General features: G+C 42.0%; 1 protein-coding gene across 39 annotated transcripts in view; it reads right to left on the minus strand.

Annotated features, from left to right (window-relative positions):
• LOC139748583 (uncharacterized) overlaps window positions 1-15,619 on the minus strand; it is a 978,916-nt gene that overhangs the window by 39,622 nt on the left and 923,675 nt on the right. For 36 of the 39 annotated variants that reach the window (XM_071661646.1, XM_071661679.1, XM_071661676.1 and 33 more), the window contains 2 exons: window positions 1,009-8,484; window positions 530-574 (listed from right to left, as the gene is read on the minus strand). In XM_071661646.1, coding sequence (XP_071517747.1) covers window positions 530-574; window positions 1,009-8,484 — 7,521 coding nt within the window. The remainder of the gene's footprint in view (window positions 1-529; window positions 575-1,008; window positions 8,485-15,619) is intronic. The other 3 variants (XM_071661665.1, XM_071661652.1, XM_071661648.1) reach the window with 1 other exon arrangement.

Genomic DNA, 15,619 nt, shown 5'->3' on the forward strand with positions numbered 1-15,619 from the left:
AGGAATAATGGAATAAAAATGGAGAAATGTAACCAGTAACATGATCATACAACTACCCACTTCGTTTATTCATCCTCATATCTTTTAAAGATTAATCATCATAATGTTGTGCTGGCAACATTTCTCCTCTGGAGCTGCTCTGTGAGTGGGTTACCCGCCACCCAGTTAGTGGCCCACTTTCAGCAGCTAGGAAACTCCATGGCTACACTGGTCTTTATAACAATAAAGGCACCAGGAGAACATTAGCTCACCACCACCATATACATAAAAGAGGTGGTCCCTTCCTAGCATGTGGCATGTAGCACCAACGCTGCCACATGGCTGGTGGGCTCAACCACCCTGGCTCTGTACACGACAGGGAAAGTTTCCCCCCTCCTGGTGCCATTCATGCAAAGGGTAGAGAGACCAATTTCCATAACTGTCAAATGAGTAGTAGTAGTAGTAGTAATACACAACAACAACACCAAAGATGTAAATGGAGACAACCAGGGCACGAGCAGAAATGCAAAAGCACACAAAGATTTATAACCTGGCGCCTGCTGCGCCCCCGCTCCACTGTCCGGCTGCACAACGTCTGGTGAGCGAGGCAGAGAGAAAGACTCGTTAGTCAAGCGCTGGACCGCATCGCCAACTCAACATTGTAGCAAATTACCGACTTACACAGTAAGGGACAATCTCAATTCTATATACACAATGATGCATGGGAAATAATATATATTATATAATTAAGCCCCAATGATCTACAAGAGAAGATCCATATACGTATATCATCAATATGCTTGTAGATGAAAGGAAATCAAATAAATGAAGGTTCTAGATGACAGAATACTGTAGCTGATAAACACAAAACTAATAATTACAGACGGTAACAAAATGAGTACTAAGGATTGATGGTTGGCGTGACGTCATGCGGACACAGCATGCTGAAAGAACTAAGGCTGGAGGAGTGCAGAGTGCGGAGACACACCCAGCGGGCGGTGCAACACAGTGACGCTTGGGACGCTGTACCTGATACTGTGTTGGGCTCCAGGGAAGGGGGGACGGGCTCACGGGGGCCGCGCGACCCAGGGGGCGGACCAGGAGGGGGGGGCCGGGAGGCCAGAGGAGGACTGGTCACAGGTCTGGGTATACGGGAAAAGGAGCTGCTGGAGGAGGAAGAGGAGGCTGGGGCAGGCTGTGTTACAGGCTCTCCAGTATCAAGATCAACTTCTATCGTGTGACTAGTAACAACAGTTCGCCGAATAACACGAGTAACATTGCCATGTTCATCACGTATTTCACTTTCCTGAGTACTAGGCTCTGTTACAGAGAATCCATGCTCTTGTGTTTTACTAGGATCCATTACAACACGTGTCTGTGTCACACGACGGATATGGACATTGCCTTGATCATCTACAACCTCATCTTGAGCGGAATGCTGACCAGCATTAAACTCTTGGATGTACTCTTCAAGCTTTTTTTGAGCATCAGGTCCTGCAAAGGTAACTTGATGAGCTTCAGGTGGCATTCTAACAACACGTGTGACAGAATGTGAGAAGCCTGGTTCGCTGGATGCTGTCATAATTTCTGCTGTTGTGCCACCACTGGCATGCATATACTGAACATACTGTTCATCACCTTCAATGGGTAATTCTCCTTCAGGAATATATATGGAAGAAGTCATTACATCTGGAAATTCATCTGTAGAGGCAATCAGTGTGTTAGAACAACCACTAGTGAATGAGCCTGACATAACAGAATCAGTATCATACTGGTAGGTGGCGTGAGTTGCCTGGGATGATGTTGGTTCCAAGGAATCTGTACTACATTCCATCAAACCATCTCTAGGGAGTGGTCGTACTTGCTCACTCCCTGAGCTGATGTCAGCATCACGGCCACTAGAATCATCTCTGCCTAGACTATCCACACTTGTGGTCATTAAATCACGCCGACATGGATCAACTGAATCAGTAGAAGCAGACATGGGATCTTGGTATTTGCGCCGACCCTCTAAAGAGTCAGTACTTGTAGTCATAGGGTCATGCCGGCTGGTTAAGTCAATACTATCTACACTTGTGGCCATTGGGTCAGTAGTACGTAATGCTACCTTTTCTAGTGAATCTTGACTTGTTTCACGAGGCACCTTGTGTTTAGATAATGCTTCAATACTATCAGTGCTCACTGTCATAACATCTTGTTTTGATGAAACTGAAGCTGTAACACCAGAAGGATGATCTAAATCAAGCTCTGGTAATTGAGCCTCTTCTAAGGAATCAGCATCTCCATCTTCCCGTCCAACACTTGGGGTACGGTCAGCTTGACTGCTACCTGTGCCATCGTCTCCTGAACCATCTACACTAACAATATCTTGTAACTGTACCCCATCATATCCAGGTTTATTTTTATCAAACCTTTCTACATTACTCTGTGCCTGACGGATAATTTCATCAATCTCAAACATTCTTTGATCATACTCTTCACCTTCGACAGATCCTCGTCCAGGCTCAGACAGTGTCTCACAACTCTCAGATTCTGATACCTGACTTTCATGACCCTCCTCAATTTCTGATAACATGGCTTCCTCCTCTTGGGCTTTCTTCTCAATCTGTTCTACCACTAAACATTCTTTTTCTAAACGTTCAAATTCCTGAAGAGATGCAAATGAGCCAAGAGATATGTCATCACCCTGGCCACTCTTGCTTTCTGGTCTTCTGCCATTAAGGGATTCCTGAGAACCAGAGCTAGATCTTCTTGCAACAGCCTCTACAGTAACTGCCCTTTCTAGATTCTCAAATTCTTGAAGAGAGCTCATAGATATGTCATCATGATCTCCACTACGAGTAAAAAATTTTCTACCAGCTAAAACATCATATTCTGGAGTTGAGGACAATGAGGAAGTCTTTGCAATGTGTGACAAATCTCTACGTTCAGCATCTTCACGTTCTTCCTCAATATCCTCAAGGGGTCCAGAATAGACATGTTCCAGAAAACTACTCTGGGGATAATCATAGTTTGCTGCATCACTCTCCTCAAACTGCAACTCTAGCCACCTTCTCTGTTCCTCAATGCTTGGGTCAGGCCCTACATCAGAAAGTTCTGGATCACATGTTTGTGAATCACCACTGCACTGCCTCTTAGTTTCTACTTTGATAGCCTTTAACTGACTTGGAATAGGAATGGGTGAAGAATTAGTTCTTTGCTCCTGAAATTCCTCCTCCTCCTCCTCTTCTCTAATTAGTGACATTTGTAACATCCGTTCTTCATGCATACAAAGAGTTCTTTCATATTCAGAAAAGTCATCAATATCGTCAGCCTCCACCATTTCAAAAGACTCAAATGGTAGTCTTCGAGCAACATCATCAAGGCAGTACTCTCGGCCCTGTTCAGAGTCTGTTGAAGAAGACTTACGTGAGGCACAAGTGGATGCTGATTCCTGAGACCCAGGAGTTGCTGGAACTTCTTGGGCACTAGCACCTATTTCTGCTAAAGCTCGGCACTCAGGGAAATCCTCCTCTCGTTCAAGATCTGGATAACAATACTGACTTGGCATAGGCAATGTATGTTCTGTGACAGTTATATCTGGAACATCTACACTCATACCAGGAACTAATGAGCGGGCACCTTCTTCCCTCTCCTCATAAGTAGTAGAAAAAACTGCACTAAATCTCTTATCTACTTCAGTAAATTCCTCTGGCTCATCTGGAGATTGCATTATCATTTGTGTAGGACGGGATGAAGGCATATATCCAGGCTCAGGAGTTCTAGGCCTTTCTACAGGTTCATCAATGACTAGCATGCTACTCATTTCTGCTTCAGGTTGCTCCTCCAGAGAATACTGAAGCTCTGCTTCAGCCATCTCTGAATATTCACTTTCTCGAATCATTTGACCATATTCTTGATCAGCTTCTGTTTCATAGCATTCTTCCACAATTACAACTTTCTGTGGGCCCTCTGAAGGGCCAGCTACAGCTCCTGCTGCCTCCTGTGTTGAAGGCAAGATTGGGGCTACAGCTGGCCGCGCACCTTGTACTTCCTCATCATCGTACTCAGGCACATAATCTACTTCAGTGGGTCCATTAGCGTGAAAAAACTGCTCACTCTCAGTTAGATCTATTTGAGAGCGAGTCTCAGAAGTCACTTGCGTGCACATAGAAGCTGTATTTTGATCTGGTGTCGTAGAAGGTACAGCTGTTGCTGTGATTGTCACAGAATGTAATGCCATATCACCATCTCCTGTTTCTGTGGTCAAAACTCCACTATCAGTGCAGGAAATGTGGTGTTCTGGCTCTTGACCTCCAACTCTAGAAATCAACTGTTCACAAACACTAGATGTTATATTTGAATCTGAAACAATGGAACTTTGCAAACTTTTGCCTTGTTCTATAACAGTTGCCATTGATACCTCTGACAGTGTGCTTTCTTCTAAACTAGAAGCTATACTTTCTACAACACCAACTTTTTTCTCATCAGTGAGAGGCTTAGGCTCTGGATGAAATGTCATTTCTATTGACCTCTTCATTCTAGATGTAATGGGAGTTTCTCTCTCTTCACCTCTAGTCTCTTGGTCTATTTCACCATCATCAGATTCTAAATCAAATGGACATGGCATATCCTCTGACTTTGGTGTATCAGACTGAATGGTTAACTGTGGAATAATTGTGTGATGAGAATGGGTAGCATGAGAATGATCTTCCTCAAACAACTCCTGTTCCAAAAGATCCATGTCCTTTTCAAGTTCCACTGCAGAGGGCACAAGTGTCTCTGATGCCTCACTGAGTTCCACACTAGCAAGGTTTCCAGAGCTTTCAGAGTCAATGGACTTCATGGAATCTCTGGAACTCATTGAACTTGCTGCTGTCCGGTAATCTCGTGATGAGGTTGAATAACTTGAATACTGAGATGTGTCCTGGGATGTAAGAGCAGTGTCATATTCAGATGTACCAGTGCGTTCCGACATGAGTGCTTCTACATCTGAGGAACATGGTCTACTTGCTGTTCGACTGTCAGAGGTTCCTTCAGCTGCTGTGAAATAGTGGCTCTCCCCAGAGCTTGAGTACGTATCAAAATCTGTTCCTGATCGGCGATTAAACTCATCTACGTGACTTTTTTTCCGAAATACAACTTCTTCTTGGCGACTAAAAGACTTCTCTTCTTGTTTCTTTTCTACTTCTACTTCTCTCAGCTCCTTAATAACTGAGGTAGAAACTTCTGGTTTCATTTTACCTTCAAAGGAGCGGATGCTTTCTACAGTGCTGGATTCTTCCATACTCTCTGTCATACTAGACTCCATATGAACCTCTTTGTGGGACTCACTGCTCTTCTGATGCATAAATTTTACATATTCTGTTTCATCTTCTTTGGCATCTACATCAAAAACCTCTTCTTGCCTATCAGAAGTCATCTCCTCTTTAAACATTTTTTTTTTATCTTCATAGTCCCTTCGAAATTCCCTTCTCAATTCTTCGTCATCCATCCATGAACCCTTTCTAGAACCTGGCTTGGAGCCCGATTTTGGGCTGGGTGTTCTACTCTGCTCCCTTCCTCCAGATGCTTGTCTCAGCTCAGTTGCTAGAGATGCCTGCTTTACTGCCTCTGACTCCCGGGCCTTTTCAGTTACTTCTTTAACTAACTGTCGAGCAGTCTCTGTAACCTCATTCTGACTTAATCTTACTAATTCTTTTGCATCTGAAAACTTCTTGTCTCCTTTAACATCTACAACTGCAGCATTAACTACTGTCTCTGGTATTTCTTTGATAGTTTCTATTGATCTTTCTGTTTTGTTTATATCTGTAGCTTTAACAGCATCTAACGTTTTTGTTATCATCTGATTTGCCTGATCATATTCACTTGATACAATATCATCTACAGTCTCATGAATGATCATGGAACTTTCACTTTCGTCTGCCTCTGAGGGTTCCCGAGCAAAACGCTGGTTATCTTCTTCTTCAGTCATCTGGCGTAAGCGTTCCATCTGGTGTTCAATTGGTGAAAGTTCTGCACCACTTGATCGAAGATCTTCATCTGTTATTTCCATACTCTGTTGATATTCGCTACCAATCATTTTCTTCTGTAACAATTCCGTCTTTCTAGCAGTAACAGATTCAATAAGCTGGAGTTGCTTTTCATCCATATCATCTCCTAACTGCTCTTGAATGTACCTTTCAATTTTTGTGGTAGTTTCTTCTGTAAATGCTGACTCAGGGATTGGTCTAGGAAGTGGGGATCGCACAGAACCAATGTTGGTATCATCTTGTAATTCTGCTGAAAACTCATGTACAGACTGGGAAGGGGTGGCAAGAGGTGATCTCTTTACGGCTTCTGTCTTCACTTCTTCTACAATCTCAATTGCAAGTTTTCTAGCTTCATCTTCAGTTAATCTTGTTTTAGTAGACCTAGGAAACTTTCCAAGAGTTTTCTCAGTTTTTTTTTGATCTTTTGCAATGACATCTTTTACACAATGAGATTCAAAGGGCTGCTGAAAGGGAATATCTTGGACTGTCTCTGACAGTACTGTATCAGACTGTTGTTGTGAAACTTCCCAAACAATTTCTTGTACATTTTCTTCTGGTACTAATATGGGACTTGTTAAAGGTTGACTAACAACCTGTGCATGTAAAGAAACAGGAGCTTTAGTATCCATAGGAGTTATCACTTTGTGCTCTGGGCTTTGGTCCTCAGCAGAAGAAGATAATTCTTGAGAAAAAATGTCAGATTTCATTCGTTGCTCAATGAAAGCTTCAGACTTTTCTTTAGCTGTTTTGGCACTATAAACTTGCTTTTCCTCTGGCAATCTTGCTGTCGGTTCTTTTGCCTCCTGCTTCGTAGATATTTCAGTTCTTGTCTTAGTTTGCCTATCTAAATTATCAGATTCTTTTGTATCTAGCTGTGTAGTGAAGGTTGTAATAGAAGTGGTTTTGATGGTAGAGCCATCAGCCATTGCAGTTTCTTGGGTTTTTGTTTCCTTAATGACCCGTTGTTCTTGGTCCCCATCTCTAGTGGTTGTTGTTTCTCTTATGACAGTCTCACGAGTGTCTCCCACCTGTCTAGATTCTTCTGTTACATTCACAGTTGTCTTGTCACTAAGAATATCATCAGCCTCTTCATCTGAAGTTTCTTCAGTTCTCGTCATATCCTCTTCTGTTATTTCATCTCGAGAAGTGTCTTGATCCTCTGTAGAAACTGTCTGAATGGTTTCCTTTGCCTCAGATGAACTCTCTGTTTTTTCCTCAGACTTTGATATAGTTTTTGAAAATGTTCCACTTTGATTATCTTTTCTTTCATGAGTTACCTTTGCTGCCTTTTCTGTACTCTCCTTTTCTTTTACTTCTGTAGAGGCATCTGTCTGTGTAACTGATTTTTTGCCTGAAGTACTGACTTCAGACAGTACTTTTTTCTCCTTTGTTTCCATTTTCTCATGATGTAATTTAGATGATTCCACAATTTCAGAATGATCTTCTCTGCTACTAGTTTTATCAGTTTTAGATTTAATTTCAGTTTTCTTAATATCAGTTTTCTTAATATCAGTTTTGGATATGTCATCTTCTTTAGTTTCCATCTTTTGTGTTGTTGTTTCTTTACCTTTTTCTGTTGTTTCTTTAACTTTATGCTCTCTTTCCTCTCTCTTTTTCAGTACACTGGATGCAGATTCTTCTGATATTACTACTGTTTCATCATACTCTTTTGATGATCGTTTCCATGACTGACTTTCTTCTATTTCCATTGACTGTCTTTTGATTTCTTTTTCAAAAAGTGCCCTCTTGGAAGACACATCTTTAAATGCTATATCTTCTGGTGATGGAAGCTCCTCTACTGAATCCTTTGTGCGAAGAACTTCAAATGGGCTGATGGCCCTTTCTCTACCTATTTCTTTAGGAATATCAATTCTCTCAGTTCCAGCAAAACCTGCATTTTCATAAAATGCTGGGTCATCCCTCTGAGCAAGATATTCTGCTTCTGAATCAGAACTCTCCGCTCCAATTACCTTTTTTTCCTGTACTGCTTGTTCTACAACAGTACCATCGGTACCTGTAGTGTCTGTATCACTTTCAGTTTCGCTCTTTAATAAGGGGCTACCTTTATGATCAAGAGAATGAGCTGTAACACTTTCCCAAAACTGTTTCCGTTCTGAGTAAGGTTTGATACTTTCAGTTATACCAACCCTTTCTTCACTTATTACTTTCCTCTCCTCTTTTTTTGGGTCAACTCTAGATTCTGCTGGAGCAGCTCCAGTGAAAATATTACTGGCTTGGGAGAAAGTACGTTCATGTCTTCTCAATGGTCTACTAGGAGCAGGATGTTCATCGTGAGAAAGATGACCCTCTTCCTGAGTTGTAGTTACTGTGCTTGGGATGTGCTGCTGAAATGGGGTGGAGGATGAGGACTGGATGCTCTGGGAAGGATGGGGAAGAGGAGAGGGTGAAATGTGCGAATGTCCGCCTGTCGTCTCTGCAGATGGCTTCACCCCGCCCCCATACTCTTTACGTTCTGTAAACACCACTCCCACATCTAGAACAAGAGTTAGTAGCACACTATTAGTAAACATCACACACTCTTGTTATGGCACAGGTCTCACTCATGCCACATGCTGTTGGGCATATCTGGCTACATACATTTCAAGTGTGATGGGAACTTATGATCTTCAGGGGAACCCACCATTCTTACCACACTCACTCTTCTTACACTCAGCGTGCATATTATACAAGGGCTACACAATCAAATTACCTACTACTTACCAACTGTCCTACATTTATTTGTGCTGGCTACTGTGACCTACACTGAACATGAAAAATGTTCTTAGATGAGGAAATGGTGTTAACTGTACCCCAAAACCATGGAAAATACTGCCTGGCATATTCTGATGAGAAAAGTCCATCCTGAATAACAGGCCATCTGACCAATGCCACGTTACTAACAAATGCCACGTTACTTCAGAGGATAAGAACATTTATTTATTTGATAGGAAAGCTATAGGACTTATTCATGTCCTCTTGATATTCATTAGTCCCCATATCTTGACATTAAGTGTAACAAAAAATGGTGACGTGAGCAAATGACGTGAGCGTCCCTGGACCCAACACAAGCTACTACACAACATAATACATGCCGTCACTGTTATCTGAAAGAAATCAATGAATGTTAGTGTTCATTCAACTGCACAGGCAAAACATGACAAATCCATGAACTCTTGAATTGCCATGGCAAGCCATGACACACTAAAAAATGTTAGTGTCATAACATAAGCAGTTTAGCTGTAGCTGCTGGTTAGTTTTCCAACATAGTACAAAGGCTGCAGCTACATCACCAAAATACCTGCTGCACCAGGCTCTAATGAGCTGGATTGGATTGCAACATGCCCTTATGATGAGAGGCCAAACCTTGTATAGAGAACTCAGTGCGTGAAGGAGAAGGAGAAGCAGTAACGCTGAGGGTGGTGGATTGCACCTGTCCCTCTTGTATGGCTTCCTGCACTGCCTCTTCAAGGATCTCTACAGCTAGGAGGTCAGCCTCATGAACAATTTTATCATCAGCCTCTTGGGCCTTCATGTACAAACTTTCAAAGCTGGAGCACAACTCAGGAGGAAGTTGTGTTTTAGTAGTAAAGGGATCTCCAAGGGAACTAGTCAGTTGTAATGTAGATGGAGCATCCTCATTTTCTGCTGCTCTGAGGTTTGCTCTATCATATAAATTCTCATAACTTGAAGATGATTTGATAAATTTACGGCAATTTTGCCTTGCATCACGATCCAGCTCCTCTCCCTCATTATCCTCAAACTCATTACCTTCAGCTAGACTTTCAGGTGATGTTAGGTCTCTCAAGTCTGTTACATCCATCTGCAAGTGACCCTGGCGTCCCATTTCCTCTAGTACTTCCTGCTGTTGCCGGAAATACTGTTGTGCCTCTGGGGAAGAACTTACAACCTCTGGTTGCAACAGACACAGAGGAAAAGTGGTGGGTCGTGGTCCACTCCTGCTTGACTCCCGAAGAACTACAACACTTCCAACAGCATCATGAGCTGGCTCACTGCTACTTGCATTCCCATGGGTATTAGAAGTACCTATTGAGCTTTGGGTTTCAAAAGTCTTGTTAGACTCACTGAACTTATCAAGCTCATTAGCTCCTTTAGTACTCATGGCAGAAAAGTACCCAGAAGACTTTTTACTTTCTGAATCAGTTTTCACCTTAGGCAAAAGACAATCTGTTTCCACAAATTCATAAAGAAGCGCAGCATCCCCATCTGTCTGGTGCATTTCATCATAAAGCCCTGCATCTGTCTCTGACTGGACAGCCTGCTGGCTAGATGTACCACCCTCAGCTGTGAAATAACACCCAAACCCATTCACCTTAAATAATCACAAGCACTATCAATCACATATGTTTGTATGGCTGTAAAAGCTTTGTGAGCAATTATATGTACAAATAAACCTATCCCTATGAATATGGTTGGGTTAGGATGAGACTGTCAGCATGATGGATGATGACCTAAATAAGAAGAACCACAAGCGAGTTCCATACCTGGTTCCCGTTGTGTGGCCTGTAAAGTTTCAGGAGGTTTGGAGGGATAAACAATAGAAGAGACAGGAGAAGAAGGAACATCAGAAAGAGCAGCAATGCAGGTGGCTTTTGGTGAAACCTCAACTATAGCTTCAGCCTTTGGAGACAAAGTAAGATTGGCAGCAAGCTGGTCAAATTCATCTTCAAGACTATCACGATTTACTTCATCTGAATCCAGGAGATCTGAAAAACTTTGATCACGTAAATTTGAATCAGAAGGGCTACCATCTTCAGTTGATTGTGTCTCAACTACAACAGATTCTGTTATTCTAGTTTCTTTTGTTTCATCTCTACTCTGAAAGTCAGCATATTCTGGGTCAGCTGGATGTAGTCTCTGCATCATTTGTGCTACAGTCTCTGATATGGAAATGATATTAGAAAGAATTTCTTGGGCCACATTGTTAAATTCAGAAGTACTGTCAATTTTACCATCACCCACAGCTTCTCTAATATCTTCGACTGTATTTAGTATTATCTTGAATTCTGATCTAGCAGCAGTTGGATCTACTTCTTGAGACTGTACTTGCTCTTGCAACCTATTTATCTTGCTCTGGATTTCTTTAATTTCCTGAAGAAAGTAAGCACTACCTTCATCTCTTCTATCCTCAGCAGGAAGGGAATCCTTAAGGTCTGATTTTCCCTCAGTACCTTCTTTATCATCAACAAACTCCAAGTTGGAGGCTGAGGCATCCCGCTCTGTATGTGAGTCACGCATTTCCATTGGTGTTGTGATGTCTGTATCCTCTGTGCCCTCCACAGAAAAGATCCTTTCACTGAGTTCTGGTCCAAGCACTGGAGAAGCTGGGAACAGGTCATCATCCAGGTCAGGAGCTTCATCTTCTGTTCTTGTGTCAAGAATGTCTTGTTCAAAACGCACACTGTCTGGGGAGAGCTCCGTACTTGTTCGGTCAATTTCAGCATGATCCTCACTTGAGTTCTCAGTGGGTGAGATTGGCCCTAAAGATAAAAAGGCACTGCTAGTGTTGAAGGTTACACTGCCAGCAGCTATTTCATCTGTCCCAGTAAATGGTGCAACACTTTCAGACTGCAGGGAAGCAATTGAAGGAGATGCCACAAGATGGCTGGCAGTAGCTTCAGCACCACTAACAAAGCCTTTCTCTAGGAATACAGGATCTGATAATTTCGTTGCAGAAGATGGAGAGATGTCAAAGCCCTGAGGTTCAAAAGAATTAGAATCATGCAGATAAGAAGGTTCCAAGTTTAAGCAAGTCTGAGAAGGTTGCTCGGCAAGGTCTTGGAAGGTTTGAGTTTGGGGCTGGATGTTGTCTGGACTGAGCAGGTCTGGACAGAGGGAAGCAGATGAAAGTGGAATGGCACCAGAGGGAAGGGAAGAGGAGGAAAAGGAGGTAGGGGCAACACCCTCGCTGGTGTCCACTGCAGGGAGCATGGAGAGTCTAGCCTGCACCACAGTTTCAGTATACATGCTGTCTACACTTTTCCCCTCCCAGTCCATGCCTTGTGCTTCAGGACAACCACCATGAAGGCCACCGTCTGAAACACATGAGGGAAGAAGGTCTGTAATGCCTGAAGATTAGAAGCATCATCTACAGGCATAAGCCTTTCACTTTTGCCATAGCCTTCGTTTCATTATATCAGTGCAAGGCTAATGGTGTGTAGCAACGCCATCCAAATTATTTATTTGGTTAGTCTGTCAAATACATTCCTCAGAGATTTAGTTGGATTAAGTATGTAAGTCACACATAAAAAGATTGCTAAGAAGCAGCACAAGTACTAGAGCAGCAAGCTAAAAGCCTGCCTTACCTCGCACTTGGGCCATGAGATCAAACTCGTCGTGTGTGGGCTTCAAGTAAGGTGGTTCTGTGGATGATTGCTGTGGCCGAACAAACCTGGGGCTGGGAGAACGGACATCTGGGGATGCTCTTTGCAGAGTGTACACTTGGTTATCCATTGGTATTAACTGGCCACAATCAACAGGTGGAGGCTGCGTGATTCCACTTGAGCCATTAAGATTGTTATCATCACATTCCACAAACTCACGAATACTTCTAATTTCAATTGACTCTTTGCCTACCTCAGTGGTTTTGACTAAGAGTCTGATTTCAGCTTTTATAGCTCTTGGCTCGTCTGTGTCTTCAGCCTGAATCTCCTCATCCTCCCAGCGTGGAGAATCACGCATGAGCATGAGCTGCTCTTCCCCTTCATCACTAGATAAGTGACTTCCTTCTAAACCTTCAGCAACTGCTGCAATACTTTCCAAAGTGGATGCCATGGATGATGCAACATCTGCAACACGTTTTGTAAGGTCACCTAACTGCTGTCCGGTATCTGTGGCTCTATCTGCTGCACTTTCAACTCCAGTTGCAGAGGAAAATATTGGGGTTTGAATAGGAACAAGGGGTTCTCCTACAGTGACAGTTGGGCTAACTGTGTTTTGTACCTTTGTTTTATAAAAAACATTGGCATCAGTGTTTGCTTTAACAGCCTCTTCCTGATCTTGCATCTCTGCTTGAGCATGGGTGAATGCCATCTCCTCAACTTCGGCCTCCTGGGCTATCATCATGCTTTCCAATACAGCCAGATCTGCTTCATTTAGCTTACTCTTGCCATGAGCTAGGGGAGAGACAACCAAGTGTGTGAGCAGCTGCAGCATCCAACAGCAACATTTATGCAAGTTAGCAGTGCCACAGTGGTCAGGACACACCAGGATGTGTTCAGGGTGAATAGGATTTCATATTAGTAGTGGGCAAGCAGAGGTATGGCTTGGCGCTCTTATGTCTGGTTGGCCACACCATGCTGCGGCATCATGCCAATGCAACTGAGTCATAACAATAACGAAAAACAGAATACTGTAAATTACCCAGCAGTTGTAACATGTTCAACTAAAAGTAACTCAAACAAGTGACAGGCAGTCAGTGGTGAGAATAAAAACGGCTACTCATTGCTGGAATGGCTGTGACTGGACATCCACAAAGGAAAACAGCCATAGGGACACAGGAAATTTGAAAAGGATACAGGACATAAGGTAGACAGTGGATGTGGAAAAAAGGTATGGACTGAAAAAAAAAGACCTTAAGGTGATGGACAGCCTAAGTCAGAAAAAGGTGGATGAGAGCCATGCATGAGAGAAGGAAGTCTAGATACCTGAGCCTGCCTTGATGACCGAAGTAGGGTGGCCGGAGGAGGCTAGAAGGAAAATTGGACCAATATTAGAGTCCTGCACAAAGTCATCCATATACATCCAGCCTAAAGCCCCTTCTTCTTGCAAAGTTGAAGGAGGTGGCAAAAGCCAATTGGTTTCTGTGCTTGAAAAGATATGCACAGAGAGCTTTATAATAAAGACAGAAAAAAATTTCACCATACAGATACTGTAAGTGGCATTCAGGAACTCCCTTGTGGATCTTCAGTACATGAAACAAATGGTTACAATACTAGTCTCTAAAGCTAATAAAGAAAAAAAAAAGGCTAGCAAAACAATGATCTAGTACAATAATATGATTTCAGTGGCAAATCAATAAATGTAAACATCCCATAGTATATGTTAAGAAAAAAAAATCCTTTTGTGAGTGGAAATAAGGATGAAATAATTGTTTATGACACTATCTGTTTATTTCAACTTTTAATGTATCGTGAATTTCACTGTTTACTATTCATTGTCTAAATGAAACTGTATATGAAATAAATGAGACATTAATTGAACATCTTGTAAGTTGTTCTTAATACCTGATCATTAAACTTAAAAACATACAAATATCTCCTACAGAGAAAGTTGGAACTAAAGTTCTCATAAGGGAAGTAGCATACTGGGTAAGGTTACTACAGTAACATATCAGGGAGGATGGAAGTCATCATAGTCATACAATGATAATGATGTTCAAAATATGGTACAGTAATCAAATGCACAAGTTTAAGGAGGGTGCACAATGGAAAGGTCAGTATTAGCAAGCAGAGTTGAGAGATGTAATGTGAGTGACCCTGCAGGTGGCTTTACAGTTAAATAGTACCATATAAGCAGTTCCCACATTAGTGGTACTGGAATACGGTGTTACGTATAAAGTGGGGATATCTTTGATGGTCAAGACGATGATGGTTACAGTGTAGGAGGAAACCAGCGGTGGTCAGAGTGCAAGTGGACAGGATGGTAGTGGCAGTAATGATGGGCGAGTGTAATGGTGATCTTTGATATGCATACAGAGATGGTATGCATGTCCATTATTTAACATCATTGTTGGAGGTCACTGTCTACAACACATTTGATGAAGGTAATTTTCTTTGGCACAAGATATATAACCTTTGGCATAACTAGATATGGTAATTTGCAGGCTGAAACCATTACTTATGATGTGGTTAGTGGTAGTAAATATCAACAAAAAGAGTAAGGATTAGTGAAGAAAATGGAAACAGTAAGTGCCAATTACAAAAAGATGTTCCCTGCTAGGTATACTAATGCTGGTTTTTATCAATGGTAAACAATGACAGTACTGGTATCTGAGGAGGTTGTGGCACTGACACCTTTGGTAATGATAGTTATTTCCCTGGCACTATAATATACAATGGTAGTAGCAGTAGTCATTTACAGCTTTCTCTGTTTGCTATATGTATCCATAAATCTGTAGCTGAAGTATCTCTTTATGTCTTTTGTAACTTGCAATTTCATTCTACTTTTCTAAATTGCCCTCTTGCTGAACTTGCATTTTCAATTCTTTGAGATGCTTTTCTCACTTCAGTAAATCTATAGAGATGTTACTGGACTCAAACTACAGATGGTTACACCTTGAGCAGGAAGTCACTTTGGTAAGGCTGAATCATCATCAAAAGATGCAAAGGAATACAATCCTGTAATGGACATTCTTTGTCCAAGGAGTAGATTATTTCCTTGCTAAGGCAGGACTGAATAAAAGGGGCCCTGGGGTTGAATAAGAAGAATAATAATATCAATCTGTATAGAAACTAGTACTGCCCAATGATATACTGTCTACCCCTCTCACTTACAAATTGGGTAATTCTAAGACCACAAGCTTCTTCCCATGGCTGGAGTCTGTCTAAGTTTCTTTAGAGGTTCTCAAAATCCTGAAGGCTCCTGGCCTGAATAATTTAACATCATCAGCA

Source organism: Panulirus ornatus, chromosome 5 (genome assembly GCF_036320965.1).
Source record: "Panulirus ornatus isolate Po-2019 chromosome 5, ASM3632096v1, whole genome shotgun sequence".
NCBI lineage: Eukaryota > Metazoa > Arthropoda > Malacostraca > Decapoda > Palinuridae > Panulirus > Panulirus ornatus.